Source organism: Esox lucius, chromosome 8 (genome assembly GCF_011004845.1).
Source record: "Esox lucius isolate fEsoLuc1 chromosome 8, fEsoLuc1.pri, whole genome shotgun sequence".
In the NCBI taxonomy this organism is placed as follows: domain Eukaryota; kingdom Metazoa; phylum Chordata; class Actinopteri; order Esociformes; family Esocidae; genus Esox; species Esox lucius.
The window spans coordinates 9,598,621-9,613,935 of record NC_047576.1 but is presented as its reverse complement, the minus strand read 5'-3'; the positions used below and the strand labels follow the sequence as shown (position 1 = coordinate 9,613,935).

At 38.3% G+C, this 15,315-nt stretch overlaps 1 protein-coding gene across 1 annotated transcript; it reads right to left on the bottom strand.

Annotated features, from left to right (window-relative positions):
• Nucleotides 1-3,865: 3,865 nt before the first annotated feature.
• LOC105011432 (N-acetyllactosaminide beta-1,3-N-acetylglucosaminyltransferase 3) lies at nucleotides 3,866-14,246 on the bottom strand. The gene is made up of 2 exons (XM_034293662.1): nucleotides 14,223-14,246; nucleotides 3,866-6,149 (listed from the first exon to the last, which is right to left on the bottom strand). The coding sequence occupies exon 2, from the start codon at nucleotides 6,137-6,139 to the stop codon at nucleotides 4,985-4,987; it is 1,155 nt and encodes a 384-aa protein (XP_034149553.1). The 5' UTR covers nucleotides 6,140-6,149; nucleotides 14,223-14,246; the 3' UTR covers nucleotides 3,866-4,984.
• Between the last annotated feature and the right edge of the window lie 1,069 nt (nucleotides 14,247-15,315).

Sequence of the window (15,315 nt, the reverse complement as noted above, 5' to 3'; positions counted from 1 at the left end):
AAATAATAACATTGGAACGGACATTAAACATAAAATGTACAGACTAGATTGTTAATGAAGCCTCGAATGGCCACCACTACAGTCAGGTCCTGACTGTGGCCTCCGCATAGAGATGCCTAGAGGTACCCCAACCAGAACGAGGAACCAGGATAGATAATCTGTATTGGACACAATAATGATTCAATTCAATGATTTTGAAATATTCATACAAAAGCAGCTGGTGTTGAAGTGTAAAAAGAGTTAGGTTGCATTTGCTGAGACAAAGGAGACATTAAATAGGCTAAAGTTAAAGGGGTTAAAGTGAGACAACTGTTGTAGAACTGAAAGTATACACAACTTTTGTGAAAGTGTGTCAACAATCCCTTCAAGACCTTCAACCAACACTTAGATGGTCTAGCAAAGCATCTAATCAACAGGATACTGTTCTCCAATTACAGTTATAAAAAGCAGTTACAGACAAGCAAAACAATTCTGTACAACTCTACTGATGTAAAAAGTTGCCACAGATTTAAAAAAAAGTTTAACATTTCTAAATTTCACAGATCCAGTTAAAAATAACACCCTGTAAACATTAAATCGTGATACAAATTGAAGTCACACCTTTTTTGGTAGCATGACCTAAACATGAATATGAATATGTGACTCAACAAAATACATACCAAAATGCATTTATAAAAAGACTGGCCACTTCAGTAGCTGCATAACGCACCACTGGACCGAGGTAAATGCATCTCTCAGAACACCCATTAACCGCAATGCCTATATACACTCACCTAAAGGATTATTAGGAACACCATACTAATACTGTGTTTGACCCCCTTTCGCCTTCAGAACTGCCTTAATTCTATGTGGCATTGATTCAACAAGGTGCTGAAGGCATTCTTTAGAAATGTTGGCCCATATTGATAGGATAGCATCTTGCAGTTGATGGAGATTTGTGGGATGCACATCCAGGGCACAAAGCTCCCGTTCCACCACATCCCAAAGATGCTCTATTCAGTTGAGATCTGGTGACTGTGGGGGCCATTTCAGTACAGTGAACTCATTGTCATGTTCAAGAAACCAATTTGAAATGATTCAAGCTTTGTGACATGGTGCGTTATCCTGCTGCAAGTAGCCATCAGACGATGGGTACATGGTGGTCATAAAGGGATGGACATGGTCAGAAACAATGCTCAGGTAGGCTGTGGCATTTAAATGATGCCCAATTGGCACTAAGGGGCCTAAAGTGTGCCAATAAAACATCCCCCACACCAATACACCACCACCACCAGCCTGCACAGTGGTAACAAGGCATGATGGATCCATGTTCTCATTCTGTTTATGCCAAATTCTGACTGTACCATCTGAATGTCTCAACAGAAATCGAGACTCATCAGACCAGGCAACATTCTTCCAGTCTTCAACTGTCCAATTTTGGTGAGCTCGTGCAAATTGTAGCCTCTTTTTCCTATTTGTAGTGGAGATGAGTGGTACCCGGTGGGGTCTTCTGCTGTCGTAGCCCATCCGCCTCAAGGTTGTGCGTGTTGTGGCTTCACAATTGCTTTGCTGCATACCTCGGTTGTAACGAGTGGTTATTTCAGTCAAAGTTGCTCTTCTATCAGCTTGAATCAGTCGGCCCATTCTCCTCTGACCTCTAGCATCAACAAGGCATTTTCGCCCACAGGACTGCCGCATACTGGATGTTTTTCCCTTTTCACACCATTCTTTGTAAACCCTAGAAATGGTTGTGCGTGAAAATCCCATTAACTGAGCAGATTGTGAAATACTCAGACCGGCCCGTCTGGCACCAACAACCATGCCATGCTCAAAATTGCTTAAATCACCTTTCTTTCCCATTCTGACATTCAGTTTGGAGTTCAGGAGATTGTCTTGACCAGGACCACACCCCTAAATGCATTGAAGCAACTGCCATGTCATCGGTTGATTAGATATTTGCATTAATGAGAAATTGAACAGGTGTTCCTAATAACCCTTTAGGTGAGTGTATTTACACGATGCAAACAATGGAGTAAACATATTTATGTACAAATAATGGACTTTTAATGATTTTCGGCAAGATTACCGCAACAATCCCGCAACCCGAGAGGTATAACATATTCATAACAATCCATCAGCAATGATCAGTCAGTAAACACTGAGTTTTCAATGAAAAATGACAATGCGGTATTTCACTTGGAAACATTGTTTATATTATTCTGCCAAGTGCAGAAGTATAAATCAATTCATCCTGAAAATGTGTGCCTTATGTTGCTTGAAATAATACAAACATACAAATAATACAAAATTAATACAAATAATACAAAATTAATACAAATAATACAAAATTAATACAAATAATACAAAATTGTTTAACAAATCAGCAACATTTTAAGCTAACATTATGTTTATACAGTCTTTCATATAAGGAAAACAGATTCCAAGTGACGTCACAAACCATTGTTGAGGCTAGGACCACTATTTCCATTGCTTAACAGAGGCTAAAACTACATACATTTTTAATGATAAATCTGTAAAAATGTTAACTTTCTAAGACAAGAAAAGGCATTGTTTTGACATTTTACAAGTAGTTGAACTTTGCCTAGCTAGTAGATGATATCAGACATATTTTATCTATAATAAATGGCTGCTGCCAATGCAAGATTAATTTACAAGATTACATTTTGTATCGTATTTCATTACGGCTAGTCAAGAGAGATCTTGACTGCTCAGTTGCTAAGAATATCATGACATGGACAGATGCCCGGTATTTTCACTGGAAGGGAGGGGGAGCAGGAGCAGACGGACTCCCGGACTCAACCATTTTACAGGAAGGGGGGACTCAAAGATATTGGAACGGGTTATCCTAGAGATTAACAACGAAAGTAGAAAAAAATAATACTATTCAATAAAATAAAATAACAGACACTCCTGACAACTGGGGTGGCATGACATCTTGCCCTTTCCCATACTGCTATTCCCATGATCTGTACAATAAGTGTAGGATATTTTAATCTTATAGGAGGACAGATTAATGACTTCTGGACTGTCACTGACTCTCCTAGAGGATCCACTGTGTCTCTTGATTTTTTCCAGAACTCTGAAAACAAAGATTCACTGAGGTCAGAGAACATGTTGTGAAGGGACAAAACTGTTTAAAGATAGAGATCTGAGTCTGAGACTGACCGTAGTTCCGCGGACCAGCTCGGGCCTTGTTCATTTGTATTAAAGTCTATTTTGAACTCACAAGCTCTGGTGTCTGAGACATATGTTTGAGAGATATTTCCACCACAACAGTTGCTAGTCATGTGTATCCTACATTGGGAAAAAAGCTTTTTTGCTGAAAGAGAATATCATGATCATGACTTCATTATTTTGTGATCCCCCACTGTAATTGTCATTTGACTTTTACTCTCCACACCTCTTGTTGATCACTTACACCAACAGGAATTCAGAAAGAAGTTTGTTTCCAAACACATAACATATAAATATGTGAAAAGATGACCCTGATTATTGGGCTAAAACAGAGAGACACATAGACAATGTTTGAGCGCTTAATGGTAAATGGCGACTCATTTCTTGCACTGTAATTATATTATAGTTCAATAATTACATTGCAAACTAAATTATGTAGAGAAGTCAGTACTCAGTCATCAGCAGACTTTTTTGGTCCTGCTCTTTTACAGCTAAATGTAAAGACTGTGTGGACTGAAATTCTCATGCTGAACACAGCAGCCGAACCCAGGTATTTCAAGTTATGACCAGTAGTAAGAAAACAGCTACAACGTGAAGGAAATATGGAGCAATAAATGACTCAACAGGAGTGTAAAAAATTTACAACATTGTTACACAAACAGATCGAAAAATATATTCTATAAGCGTACAATCAACATTTGATTTTTCAGAAAGATACATAGGTAATCATCCTTTGATAGTTAATTTCAACAGAAAACCTTTAAGGAAACATTTATAAAATAAACACAAGAGAATGTCAAATTAATAGCAGATATGGTCAAGATACATCAGTGGAAACTGAAGAGACATATATGTTTGGCCAATATTATGATTTTGTTTGGCGCATAATGCTTTTATGTTATTGTATGTTCTTAAAGAAGTTAATTAGCATGGGGATTTGTGCATAGGGGCTTTATAAACGAAAACCATGTAACAGCTGTTATATATTACAACAGATATGAAGTATTACAGCAGTTAGGCATTGTGAGAATGTGGGTATTTTTATAGAATTGATATTAATTACGTAGTTATTTAATTTCAGTCCATAATACAACAAAATGGAGAGAAGGTGAAGGAGTCTGAATACTTCGCGAAAGTATTCTAGGCTATACCACCAACCTATACTTCACCCTTAAACTAGAGAACAAACAGCCTGGGGATGATGCTGCAGGTTGCGAAAGATATTACTCACTGTTTACCTAATATCAGTTGCTTGATGAAATCCCCCATAATCATAAAATATTATTTTGTCTATAACAAAGAAGACTGACAAAAAATACAACATATATATTTGGCCAGAGAGTATTTTCCTACTAACAGAGCCACTTAATCAACATGAACTCCCTTTACACCTTGAATCACACATTTACATAACAGTGGTGTCAATTGATGACACCAACAATCTGCCCCATTTTACATACAGTATTATTTCATGTAGTGTATTTCCCTGTCCATAACATTAGTGATCGATTTGTTACCACTCTGGCAGAATAATTAACAAGTACATGTTTATGAAAAGTTAAGTATAATGGTGGAATGAATAGCAAAGCTATTTCAATTATGAATTAAGTTTGATTCATACATTATGATAACAGAGTCAAGTTTCACAGTGAACTGGCCTATGTGAGCAGATTTGGCATTTTCCAATGACCTGCAGTAATAGAACACAAATAACACCTGCTTTAAGAAATCGCAACTCCTTTTTTGAGGGGAAAAAGATAATGCAGAAAAACACCAGAAAAGGAAACTGATTATAAAAAGGGTCAGGTGCTTAACTTAGCAGATTCCCACATTTCAAATCAGGTTCATGTATTCCATGCCACATAATATATATCTGATGTGGCAGAAATCTGTGTACCAGAATAATTTCCCTGTAATAACAAGGATCAAATGCGTCCACTTTTGTCGAGGGAATTGGCAATCCAGCAGTCCTGACACCAATATGTGACTCTGGCCCAAGACCAGCCTTTTCGAGACACATTCCCATGTAGACATCATCAATTGGCAAAATAGGAATGGTTTGGGACATTTTGTAAATTACCACAGCTGTGTATGCTGAGAGCAAGAAGCCACCTCCACCGCAGTAAGGTGGATATGAGTCTGACTCTTGAATCTGAACTGGGACATAGTATTTGCTCCTTGGTTCTCTGATTGGTCCTACATAGCGTATTAGATGACCCGCAAAAAGGTGCTTGTCGCCACTGTTGTCTTTAAGGCTCTGAAGGTAGTCAACCATGTTATCTGTATTAGCGAATATATCATCATCACCGTTGAGGAGAAATCGGGCCTTGCGGCAGTTCTTGTCCATCCACTCTAAGAACAAAATCTGCTTCAGAGTGAGGTTGAAGAAGGAGTCGTTGAAGTCCCACTGCAAGATGTCATTATGTTCGCGGTTCTCCACTCGTAGAAGCTTGTTGAGCTTGCGTTTCTCAAAGCCTGAGCCAGTTGTTCCTGAGAGAAAAATCCTACGGATCCACAAACCGTTCTGAAGTCTCTCTTTAGCCCATGTTTTCCGTAGTACTTCACGGCGTTCATAATTCAAAGGTGAGCTTTTTATGACAAGCAGAAGGAAGACATCAATAGACTTGTCAGGGCCTCCGCATTTATCAGGAACATCCAGCAGCATTGGGAAGTGGCGGCAGTGACGATAAAAGAGAAAGTCTTGGATGTGACCGGGAAGAGAGGAGAACCCTGAAACATTGGCTACAGACTCATTCCGCCCACAACGGCCCCAGGTAAAGTCCTCTTTGCTCCCTGTAGTTGGTTTCTGTGGTCTGTTTTGACTGGTTGATCCCATTATATTAGTCAGAACATGGTTTGAAGGGTCAATCTGAGGAATTTCATCTCTACCAAAAAGTATGATCAAGCACAGAATGCTGATCAAAAGTGAAAATGTCACCTGAAGCAAATGAGAAGACCTTCTCATCCTTGTGGCTCTGTAACGACAAATATCAAGACAGTCATTTAAAATGCTGTATAGGCCTTCTGCACAATGAACAACTACTTCATTTGCACAGTGGATAACAGTATTAACATCAACCTCAACACATTTGTAGCAGTAAGAATTCAAAATATGTAAACTGAAAACTTGTTTACAATACTCATTTTAAATGCATGTAATGATTGAAAAGGTCCTTAGATCTGAACGTTATCTACTAGAAATAAGAGATAAGAGGTAAGAGAATACCATCCTTTAAAATGTGCTTAGGTAATTCAAAACAACCTTAAAGCAGGAAATACGTGTCATGTAGAATGTACCACTGAAATTCCATATCAATTATTTTTGCCTGTTAATTAATACATTTAATGAATCCTAATTCCAATGGTTTTACTCTTTGTCTTAATCTCAAATCGCGTAAGTGCATACTATATAGTTTGCCAGATAATTATGTCCCAAACAATAGTATGCTCAAAATAGCATGCCAAAAGTTCCAGGATGGTCTACTATTTCTGGTGGATTTTCGAAGTATGCATCCGTGCATGCTTTTGGGGGTAATATAGACCACAACCCCTTGCCCAGTAAAAGAGGGGGGGTTTCCACAATTCCCTCGTCTTTTCACTTGATGAAAAAGTCAGTTCACCAATTGATAGTTGTTGCATCAATGTCATTCACGTACGACGAAATCGCTTTGGTAGTGTAAAGTTCGTGTCTAGCTAGGCTCAGTTCTTATGACTATTACAATCGGTAAGATACTCGTATTACTGGTTTAGCCTACTAAAACGGCCAGTGGTAAAGGCCATACATGGATGTGATTTGTGGTGAAAGTAAAATTCATAATAAACTTTTGTCAGTATAACACAATCCTTAATGCTGTCTAACTAAATATTCAAACTTTGCGTGATGTTAATGCGCGACAAAATGATCTGATGTCCAGACGCAATTTTATGACTACTTATTATGTCCCAATCGGTCCGAATACTGGCATACTATCTTATTATACAACAGTAGCCTACCTATTTCATAATCACCCGCGAAGTACACTACATACGTAGTATGCGATTTGAGATCCCCTTATCTCTGCAGTCCAATCACGTTTGTTATCTTGAAACCAGCTAACTGAGATAATTGGTTTGTGCAAAATCTCATGTCCCTCTGGCGATTGTAGACCACGGTCAGTAGACTAGATGTTGAGTTTTACTTTCGCAGATTTAATGTGCAAATGAACTAAATAATTGAAGGTAAGGAAGATGTAAAATTGCTTATCGCCATATTTTTCTAATAGTGTCACTTGATAGATTACATTATTTTGTTAAGAAGTGTATTTGCCGCGCTGAATAAATTACCAGACGTTTGCTAACTTCGCTTGAACCGAAGCTATTTGCTTGCCCTATAGGTACCCACTTACTTCTGAATTCATGTGTGGCTATATCTCTATGGCAATGTAAATGAACTAGATCGGTTTGTGCAGAGCAATGTAAAGATAACAACGGTAATTTTGTCACCAGTATGAGGAAGTAAATTCACTCAACATAGCTAGTTAGATTGCTAGATAGATTGTAGCATAACCAGCTAATAACCGAGCCAGAATGGGAGATAATTCACTTTCTGTTTCACCTGGCTTGCTTGCTAGTAAATGTTACGTCTAACGTTTTGCATATCTAGTTAATGAAATGAGTTGTGTATCATGTGATTGTGTCAATATGATGCAAATATTGTTTTACAAAAAGCATGTCTGATTGTATCCATGTGATAGATGAGTCTTATCTAGACACCAGCAGCATGTGAAAGGGTTTTCTGGAAGTTTCTGTAAGGTTTTCTGTTTTTATAGTATGGATTTATGAAATAATGCAAATAATTACTGTACATTGTTATATATTTTGTATATGTAGGTAAAGATGGATGGAGATGAAGGTGTTGACGCTTGCTTACTGGCGTATGTAGAAGAGGTCATCTCTGGTATGGTATGGTCAAGCTCATAGCAGATTAGGATGTTTAGAAATGGGACAATAAGGGTACTGGCTGATTTCTACTGTTAGGCCTATATTAGGTCTATATTAGGTCCTATACCCCCTTTCTGTCTCTTGTGCACCTGGACAGTGTGATGTACTGTCCACTCTTGCTTCATGGCACACCATGGTCCCCCTGTCTTACTCCACTCTCTAGGTCTGCCAGCTACCCAGCATCTCTTTCTTGCCTTCCATTGCCCCTTCCAAGACTAACTCCACCCTTGCCTTGCCTCATCTTCCTCAACTCATATTCCTCAACTCCTGCAGGTGTTTTCTTTTAGTCCCCTATTGGCCCTGCTTCCTGCTGCTGACCAACCAGCCATCAGCTGCAAAGTCACTACTACTTCTTTTGCAGCTACTTTTAAGAACTGCAGCTCCTGCATGTTCCTCACACTTGTATGTTCTTCTTTCCTTATCACATACTGTACAGTACATTCAGCATGACCGGCTGTCAGCATATTTCACAGGGTTTCCGCGGGGTCATAAAAAGTCATAAAACGTCTTCAATTTAACAATAAGAATTTTAGGCCATAAAAAGTAATAAAAACGTCCGGATTTTCCATACAAGGTCATAAATTACATTTAGCCACGTCTTAAATTTATATGCTCGTCCATTCATTTGTTCTTCCATCAAAATGCGCTGGCGGCGGCAATGGCATTCATTGGTTTCACTTGTTGTAGTTCTGTCTGAGGAATCTAAGTGGTATCACAGCGTCCCAGAACTACAAGGTCCATGCGGCAGTCCAGCAAACAGACTTGTCGAAAGAAACCCGCGCGAACTCCGAACATACATGGACATAATAAAGAGTAGACGCCGCATTGGCTGCTGGGCGCGAGAAATACGGCCACCATCTTTGACCGGTCATACTCCTATTTACGTAGCAGCAGAAGCAACGATGACAGAGCACTGTGCAGCATACTCCTGCTCATATCGGCGGACCATCGAAAGCAGGGCTCGGGGGATTACTTTTCACAAGTAAGATTTAACTATACCGTATTATTTGTTGTATTTTGTGACTAGAATATTACCAGAGTGTTGAGAAGGAGCAAGGATCTTTGATATTACTGTACTGAAATCGTATCCAGCTAGCTAGGCTATGTTTACTGCACCAGCCGGTGTTCACCCAGCGAACTGAGACTTGATAAGTCATATTCTATAACACTGACTTGGATTACAACTGATTCAAGAATGCTATTGTAGAAAAGCAAATATTACTGGTATAACATTGGCCAGCTAATTTTACACAAGTGGCACAGACTATCATATATATTTATATAAATAAAAGACGGTATTATCATTGTTGGGCAGTACTAGCTTAGCTAGTAACTTAGTATTTTGGTGGTAGCTTCACTATTTCCAGAATCAAGTAACTTTTTACAGTAGTAGTTACTCCTTTATTTACCAAGTAGCTTGGCCACACAAGCTACTTTTCTTGTCATGTGAAATTAGCACAACTTAAAGTAGCTTCCTATGTAATGAACTAGCCTACTGCTGTGTTTGTGTTACTTAGCTTGCTACATTTGACTGGGTGGTAGCTTTTGTGTAGTGAAGCTTTATTCAAGGCAGAGTAACTAATAGCTTAGTTCACTGTAATTTCCAAGTAACTTGCCCAACACTGTGTATTATTCACATGTAATTCACCCTAACAAATGTAAGTTACCTCTCATGTCTCATACCCACCCCACTTAAAATAAAGGCAACAGAACATCTGATAGTAGAATGGTTTTCAAACAAGCTTATTATTTAGTGAACCTACAGGTTCAGCCAAGATCACTTGGAGCTCCTATTTAATTAAATCAGAGTGTCAGGTAGGTTTGGTGTTCTTTTAATTACAATTCGGAAAATATACCTAATGAATATCTTTGTCTTGTGAGTAATGTATGTATTGTGTGCCTGTGTTCCATACAAGGCGGCTGGAATAACAATCCATCGGCACGCCAGTTCCAGGCCATCTTCCGCCACCTGATGGTTCGGTGTGGTGTCTCACCTGTGTAAAGCACTATATAAATATAATGTATTATTATTATTTTAATAAGGTGCTGAGTGCTGCAGAGAGGGTGATCCGCCAAGCTTCACCAATACAAGCTCCTAAGTTGTCGACAGTCACACACATCGTCCGGGAGGAGATTGGAATGGACGATGTTTTTCTGCTTGGGGAACACATTGAAGAGACTCAGTTTGGCATCGACAACCATCATTCTGACTCGTTGTCATTGTTTGTGTCTGTGTTTCTCAAAATAAGGCTGCACCACATTACCAAACTCACCTCTCTTGAACTGCAGAAAGGGAGCACGAGGAAGAAGCTGTGCAAAAAACTGTCCTCTTTCAGGGGTTTTAGAGCGTGTGCATGTGTGTGGTTCCACGACAATTCAAGACTTTAATCCTAAATTCCAGCATCCCAAAACTAATTCTAAGCTTTATATCTGTACTTTAACCTTACTCATCACACATAGTATCTTTATGTCATATCTGTCATAATTCTGACAAGATTTACACTGAAACTGAAAGCAATGGCTTAAAACTGCCTGGAAACAGTGGTCTGTCACATTATATGTGAATACTGCTGTAAGTGTTGGTGGGTCTGTAAATACCTCTGTGTTTCATGAACTCTAGCCTCATGGTGTGTGTCTCCAGGAATCCACATTTTGGTCTCCTTTGCCTTACACTGGGTTTGTGAGATTGTGTATAATGAAGTTTATCTTTACATTATGTTTTTGTGTTTGTGATTGTCTTAACCCTGATCTCTTTCCCTCTGGGTTCTGAAAAGCACTTGTAACTGTGTTTTGAAAAATGCTACATTAAGTTTGCAGACTTTTCAAGGTAGTTTCAACAAAGTAAATGTGCAGTTTAAAAAAAACTGTCACTTTTCATGTCATCCTGCTATTTTACACTTGGACCCATGTGTGTATGTTGGGAGGGGGGCTGTGAAATGAGTGAGAGAGAGAAATATATATATATCTGACTTTACTGCTACTGTTTAGACATTAGGTGTTTCAATCAAAATAATAGTCAAACTGGAAATGTCCCTGTTCTTCTCCCTTTTTGGGGATTATGTTCACAGTTTTGATCTCGGACGTCTGGTCCCTTTATATCATATATCAGAATATTCTATTACTGTTAAGCCCACTATCAATATTAAAATATGCCGAACCATGTGTTTTGTATCATAGCTACATGTATGACCTTTGCAGCAAAAAAATTACGCGTGAAAATCAGTAAGGTATTCACTGAGGTATGATTAATTAAATGCGCTGACAGCTCATTTCACCTGCCAAAACAGATTACACTGAGTGGAGCGGCGGACCGGTCTAAGATGGCGGTCCCACGGCTCGTCAGCGCCAGTAGGCAGTAGCGGTCGATGCGATGTCTACTCATTATTATGTCTATGCTGTATCATACCGAGTCACTGCTTAGTTTAACTGAAATCATCCTTGCTATCACAATGGGAAAATGTACCTTTAACGATCTATGGCTCGAAGACGTAGCGTTTAGTAGTTGGCTCAAGCCCGTTGCAAACACCCCTTTTCAGACTGCAAAAGTAATATGTTGGGGATGAAACAAAAAATTGGACAGTGCCACAGCATCTGGGATGTTTTTTCCATTCCTATTCCATTGTTATAATTGCTCCTGTACGTGCAGTCAGTTTTAGGCTTTAATAAAGCTCTTAGGCAGGAGACAACAATTTTTTGAGGTTGGTTGGCAATTAATGGGGGAAAAGTCCTATTTGGGTACAGTAAGTGTAATCATTTAATTAATTATTTATTCAATGTATGCATATGTATCTTTGGTGGGATTATTGAGAAGATTGAATGCCCACTTCATGAAGACTGAGGTGGCGTGATACGCCATGCCCGTTCTGTATTACTACTATAATAATATCTAAGGGTTGGCAGGTCAGTTATTTGATTCATAACCCTCATATTTATATTTATATATTGTTAGGTAATGTATTATATTTTAATATACCAATTACTTTCATTTTTGACCGGTTTGAATGACAGAATGTGTTCCCCAAATTTTATTCTTTTAATACAATTCTTTTATTCATATTTTAACATGTTTACATCTTTCCTTATTATGGAAAACTAAATGCTATTTGTAAGAGATTTTGGTGCAGGTACGTTTCAATATGCTATTTAGATGAGGTTTCTGATAATCGAACATTCCATAAAACTTCTGAAAAATACCACCGTCCACTTAAACGGCCCCAACTTGTTAACAGTAACAGGTATTTATATTCTGATTTCAGATGGTCAAACCTTACAAAAGGAAGAATCAATTTACTTTTAAGTTTTATCCATCATCTTTGGAAAGTTGTGTAAATGGCAGTTTTTTTGGGAAAACAATTATGGATTTTATCTGAAATACACACAGTACAGTTCAAATGTTTGGGGTCACTTAGAAATGTCCTTGTTTTTGATACATTAAAATAACATAAAATTGATCAGAAATACAGTCTAGTGTGCGGTTCTGTTCAGGTTTGGTTGTTAGGTCTTAAATGTCACCTGTTCTGTTTGGTTTTCTCCCTTTGTTTTTGAATGTCGCCCATACTTTTGGTTCTGACTGGTTCACCCGTTTTCGTACGCACCTGTTGTTTACGTTCTCTATTTCTACCTGTGCTGCTCTTTGGTTTATGTGAAGCAGTAGCGCCGGTAGGCCTGGGCGGCCGGGGCTATAGCCCCGAATCTTTCATGAATAGCCCCGGATCTCAAATTGACCACAAAATAAAATAGCACCTGACCTATTCATCTATTATTCCGATCGCGCATTATGAGTAGACGTGTAGGCCGCTAGCGTGTACGTCAAAATTACCCGCATTCAAAACCCTGTACTTTCTGTCCCGGGCTGGGCGAGGGGGTGGGCTAAGCCCCGAATATATTGTGATCTAGCGACGCCTCTGTTGTGAAGTATTGTTGAAAGTTTGTCTGGGACGTACTAAGTCTTTTTCTAAACCATTATTATACTACCTGTGTGTTGATACCGGCATTCTCCCTGCCTAGCGATTTTGTAATTTTGCTTTAGAGGATTCCTAGTCTTGACCCTTTGCCTGCCCCATGACTACGCTTTGTGCCTCGCCCTTTGTTTTGGAATAAACTACTCTCCGCAACTGGATTCCGAACTCCTGTTGTGGATAATTACATAGGCATTATTAATGTTGTAAATGACTATAGTAGCTGGTAATGCCTGATTTTGAATGCAATATCCACATAGTCACAGATAACCAACCTAAAAGAAAGCAGTAAAATGATATGGATTCAAATTGGCATGAAAAACTCACCTATAGAGAGGAACCAGACTGAGGATGAAGATTATAAGAGTATGTGACCTTTTGGGCCAGCTGAATGTTCAGATAACAAGCAGGTCAAATTGCATGTGGGCTGTGTCCTGAGTCTTTAAACTTTATCACATAATTGTTTCTAATGTGTCCTAAAATATAAACTTAAATTGCTTGATGGACTATGTTAAATCAATTTACAGTTTTACGGTAGTAGATATACACATTTTTAAAGGAAAATAATAATATAAAAGCAATGGCCAATATTTTCCTCTAGAAAGCGGTCACTAGAGGTATAAGGCCATGTTTCGCCGTTCCCTGGCATACCAAATTTGTTTAACTTTGAACTATATTAAAGGTGAAGTTAGCATTAGATAATAACTTGGCACCATGCACACATTTATTTCAGTTACATCATTCGACGACAGTAATGGAAATGTAAGGCAATAGGGTGGGAATGGCTAATAACGTCTTGGTGAAAATTAATGTAACAAAACATTTAACTGTTCGGTATTCAATAAGACATTTGTACAGTGACCGATATGTCTCAAACTAATGGAAAAACCAGAAAGAAAAACGTAAAATGTAAATCCCCAGTGTCCTTAAAACAATGTCAGAAAGTGTCATGAACACGTTTATCAATCGCGCTACCTTCTCATGTTGCTGGTAAATTTTATCCAAAAGCAGGTTATGTGTATGACAGCTATTGATGTTATATTGTTGGAAAACTACATCCTGATCTGTCGGAAAAGAAGAACTGTTCAAACCGCAATGACAGTTACTTACTTTGAGAATTTGTTACAGTCAAGATGTCACATGGTCACTAGTCCAGAGATATTTGTATAAACATTTTGAAATGTTAAAAGTGGCGTTCCCGAATCAATGTAACAATATGCCAGTTGTAACAAGCAAGGCTAACAATGTATTATTATAATGTTCACACTTGCACGTCAAATAAAAATACGTCAAACGAGTAGGCATTTAAGACTTACAATTTGATAGTGGCTCATGCGATGTTCCGAAACTTTTTTTATTTCCTCCGTTATTGTTTTATCGCATGAATTATTTTGAACTGCCACATATTAAATACGTTTACCAAGTATTACTAGAATTGATACGGCTTTAACAAACCAACGCTGGCAATCCATTCATTGCCATGGAAATAATTTGTATTTTGATGATGCACACAGTAAGTCTCTCTTACCTTTTCCGCTCCGTCCTATTTACCACTGTTGCAGGCAGGATATATTTCCTTTGCTCTTCGAAAACAGACGGAAAAAAAACTTTTTTTAGCGAAACATGTCGTCATACAGATTTTCTTTTGCACCAATTCCGATAGGACCCCTTTCAGTTTTGCTCTGTTTGAGTTATGAGTGACTGCATAGAGTGTATTCCGCTGAACCAAACGTTTAAGATGGGAAACGTTACTTCTGTTGCAAAAAGAGAGACAACGTTTACCTTCTCCATATGAAGTGAACTTTTTCACCAGGGGCGCTGTCAGGGATTTTGGCCCCCAGGAACATATATCACATTGGCAGGGGTGGGGCTCATTATTTGGATCACTATTTGATGCAAAACTGATTCCCTCTAGGCTGTTTTTGTTTCATATAATGATATGTAGAAAACAAGTTAGTGTTTGAAATCTTATAATTGAAAAGGATTTTATACTTTTCATTTTTTCTAATAAAAAACACGTATTTTATTTCTTATGGGATTCACATTAGTCAACGAATATTCTAAATTCGAATATATATTCAAATAGTTTTTAAAAAACAAATTTCGAGGGTGAAAATTAAAATTCAAAATTTTTTTTAAATGTGGAAAAAAACATTTGCGGTAGCAGAGGTTGTCTGGCTGTCGGCTTTGCGAGTGGGCGCGC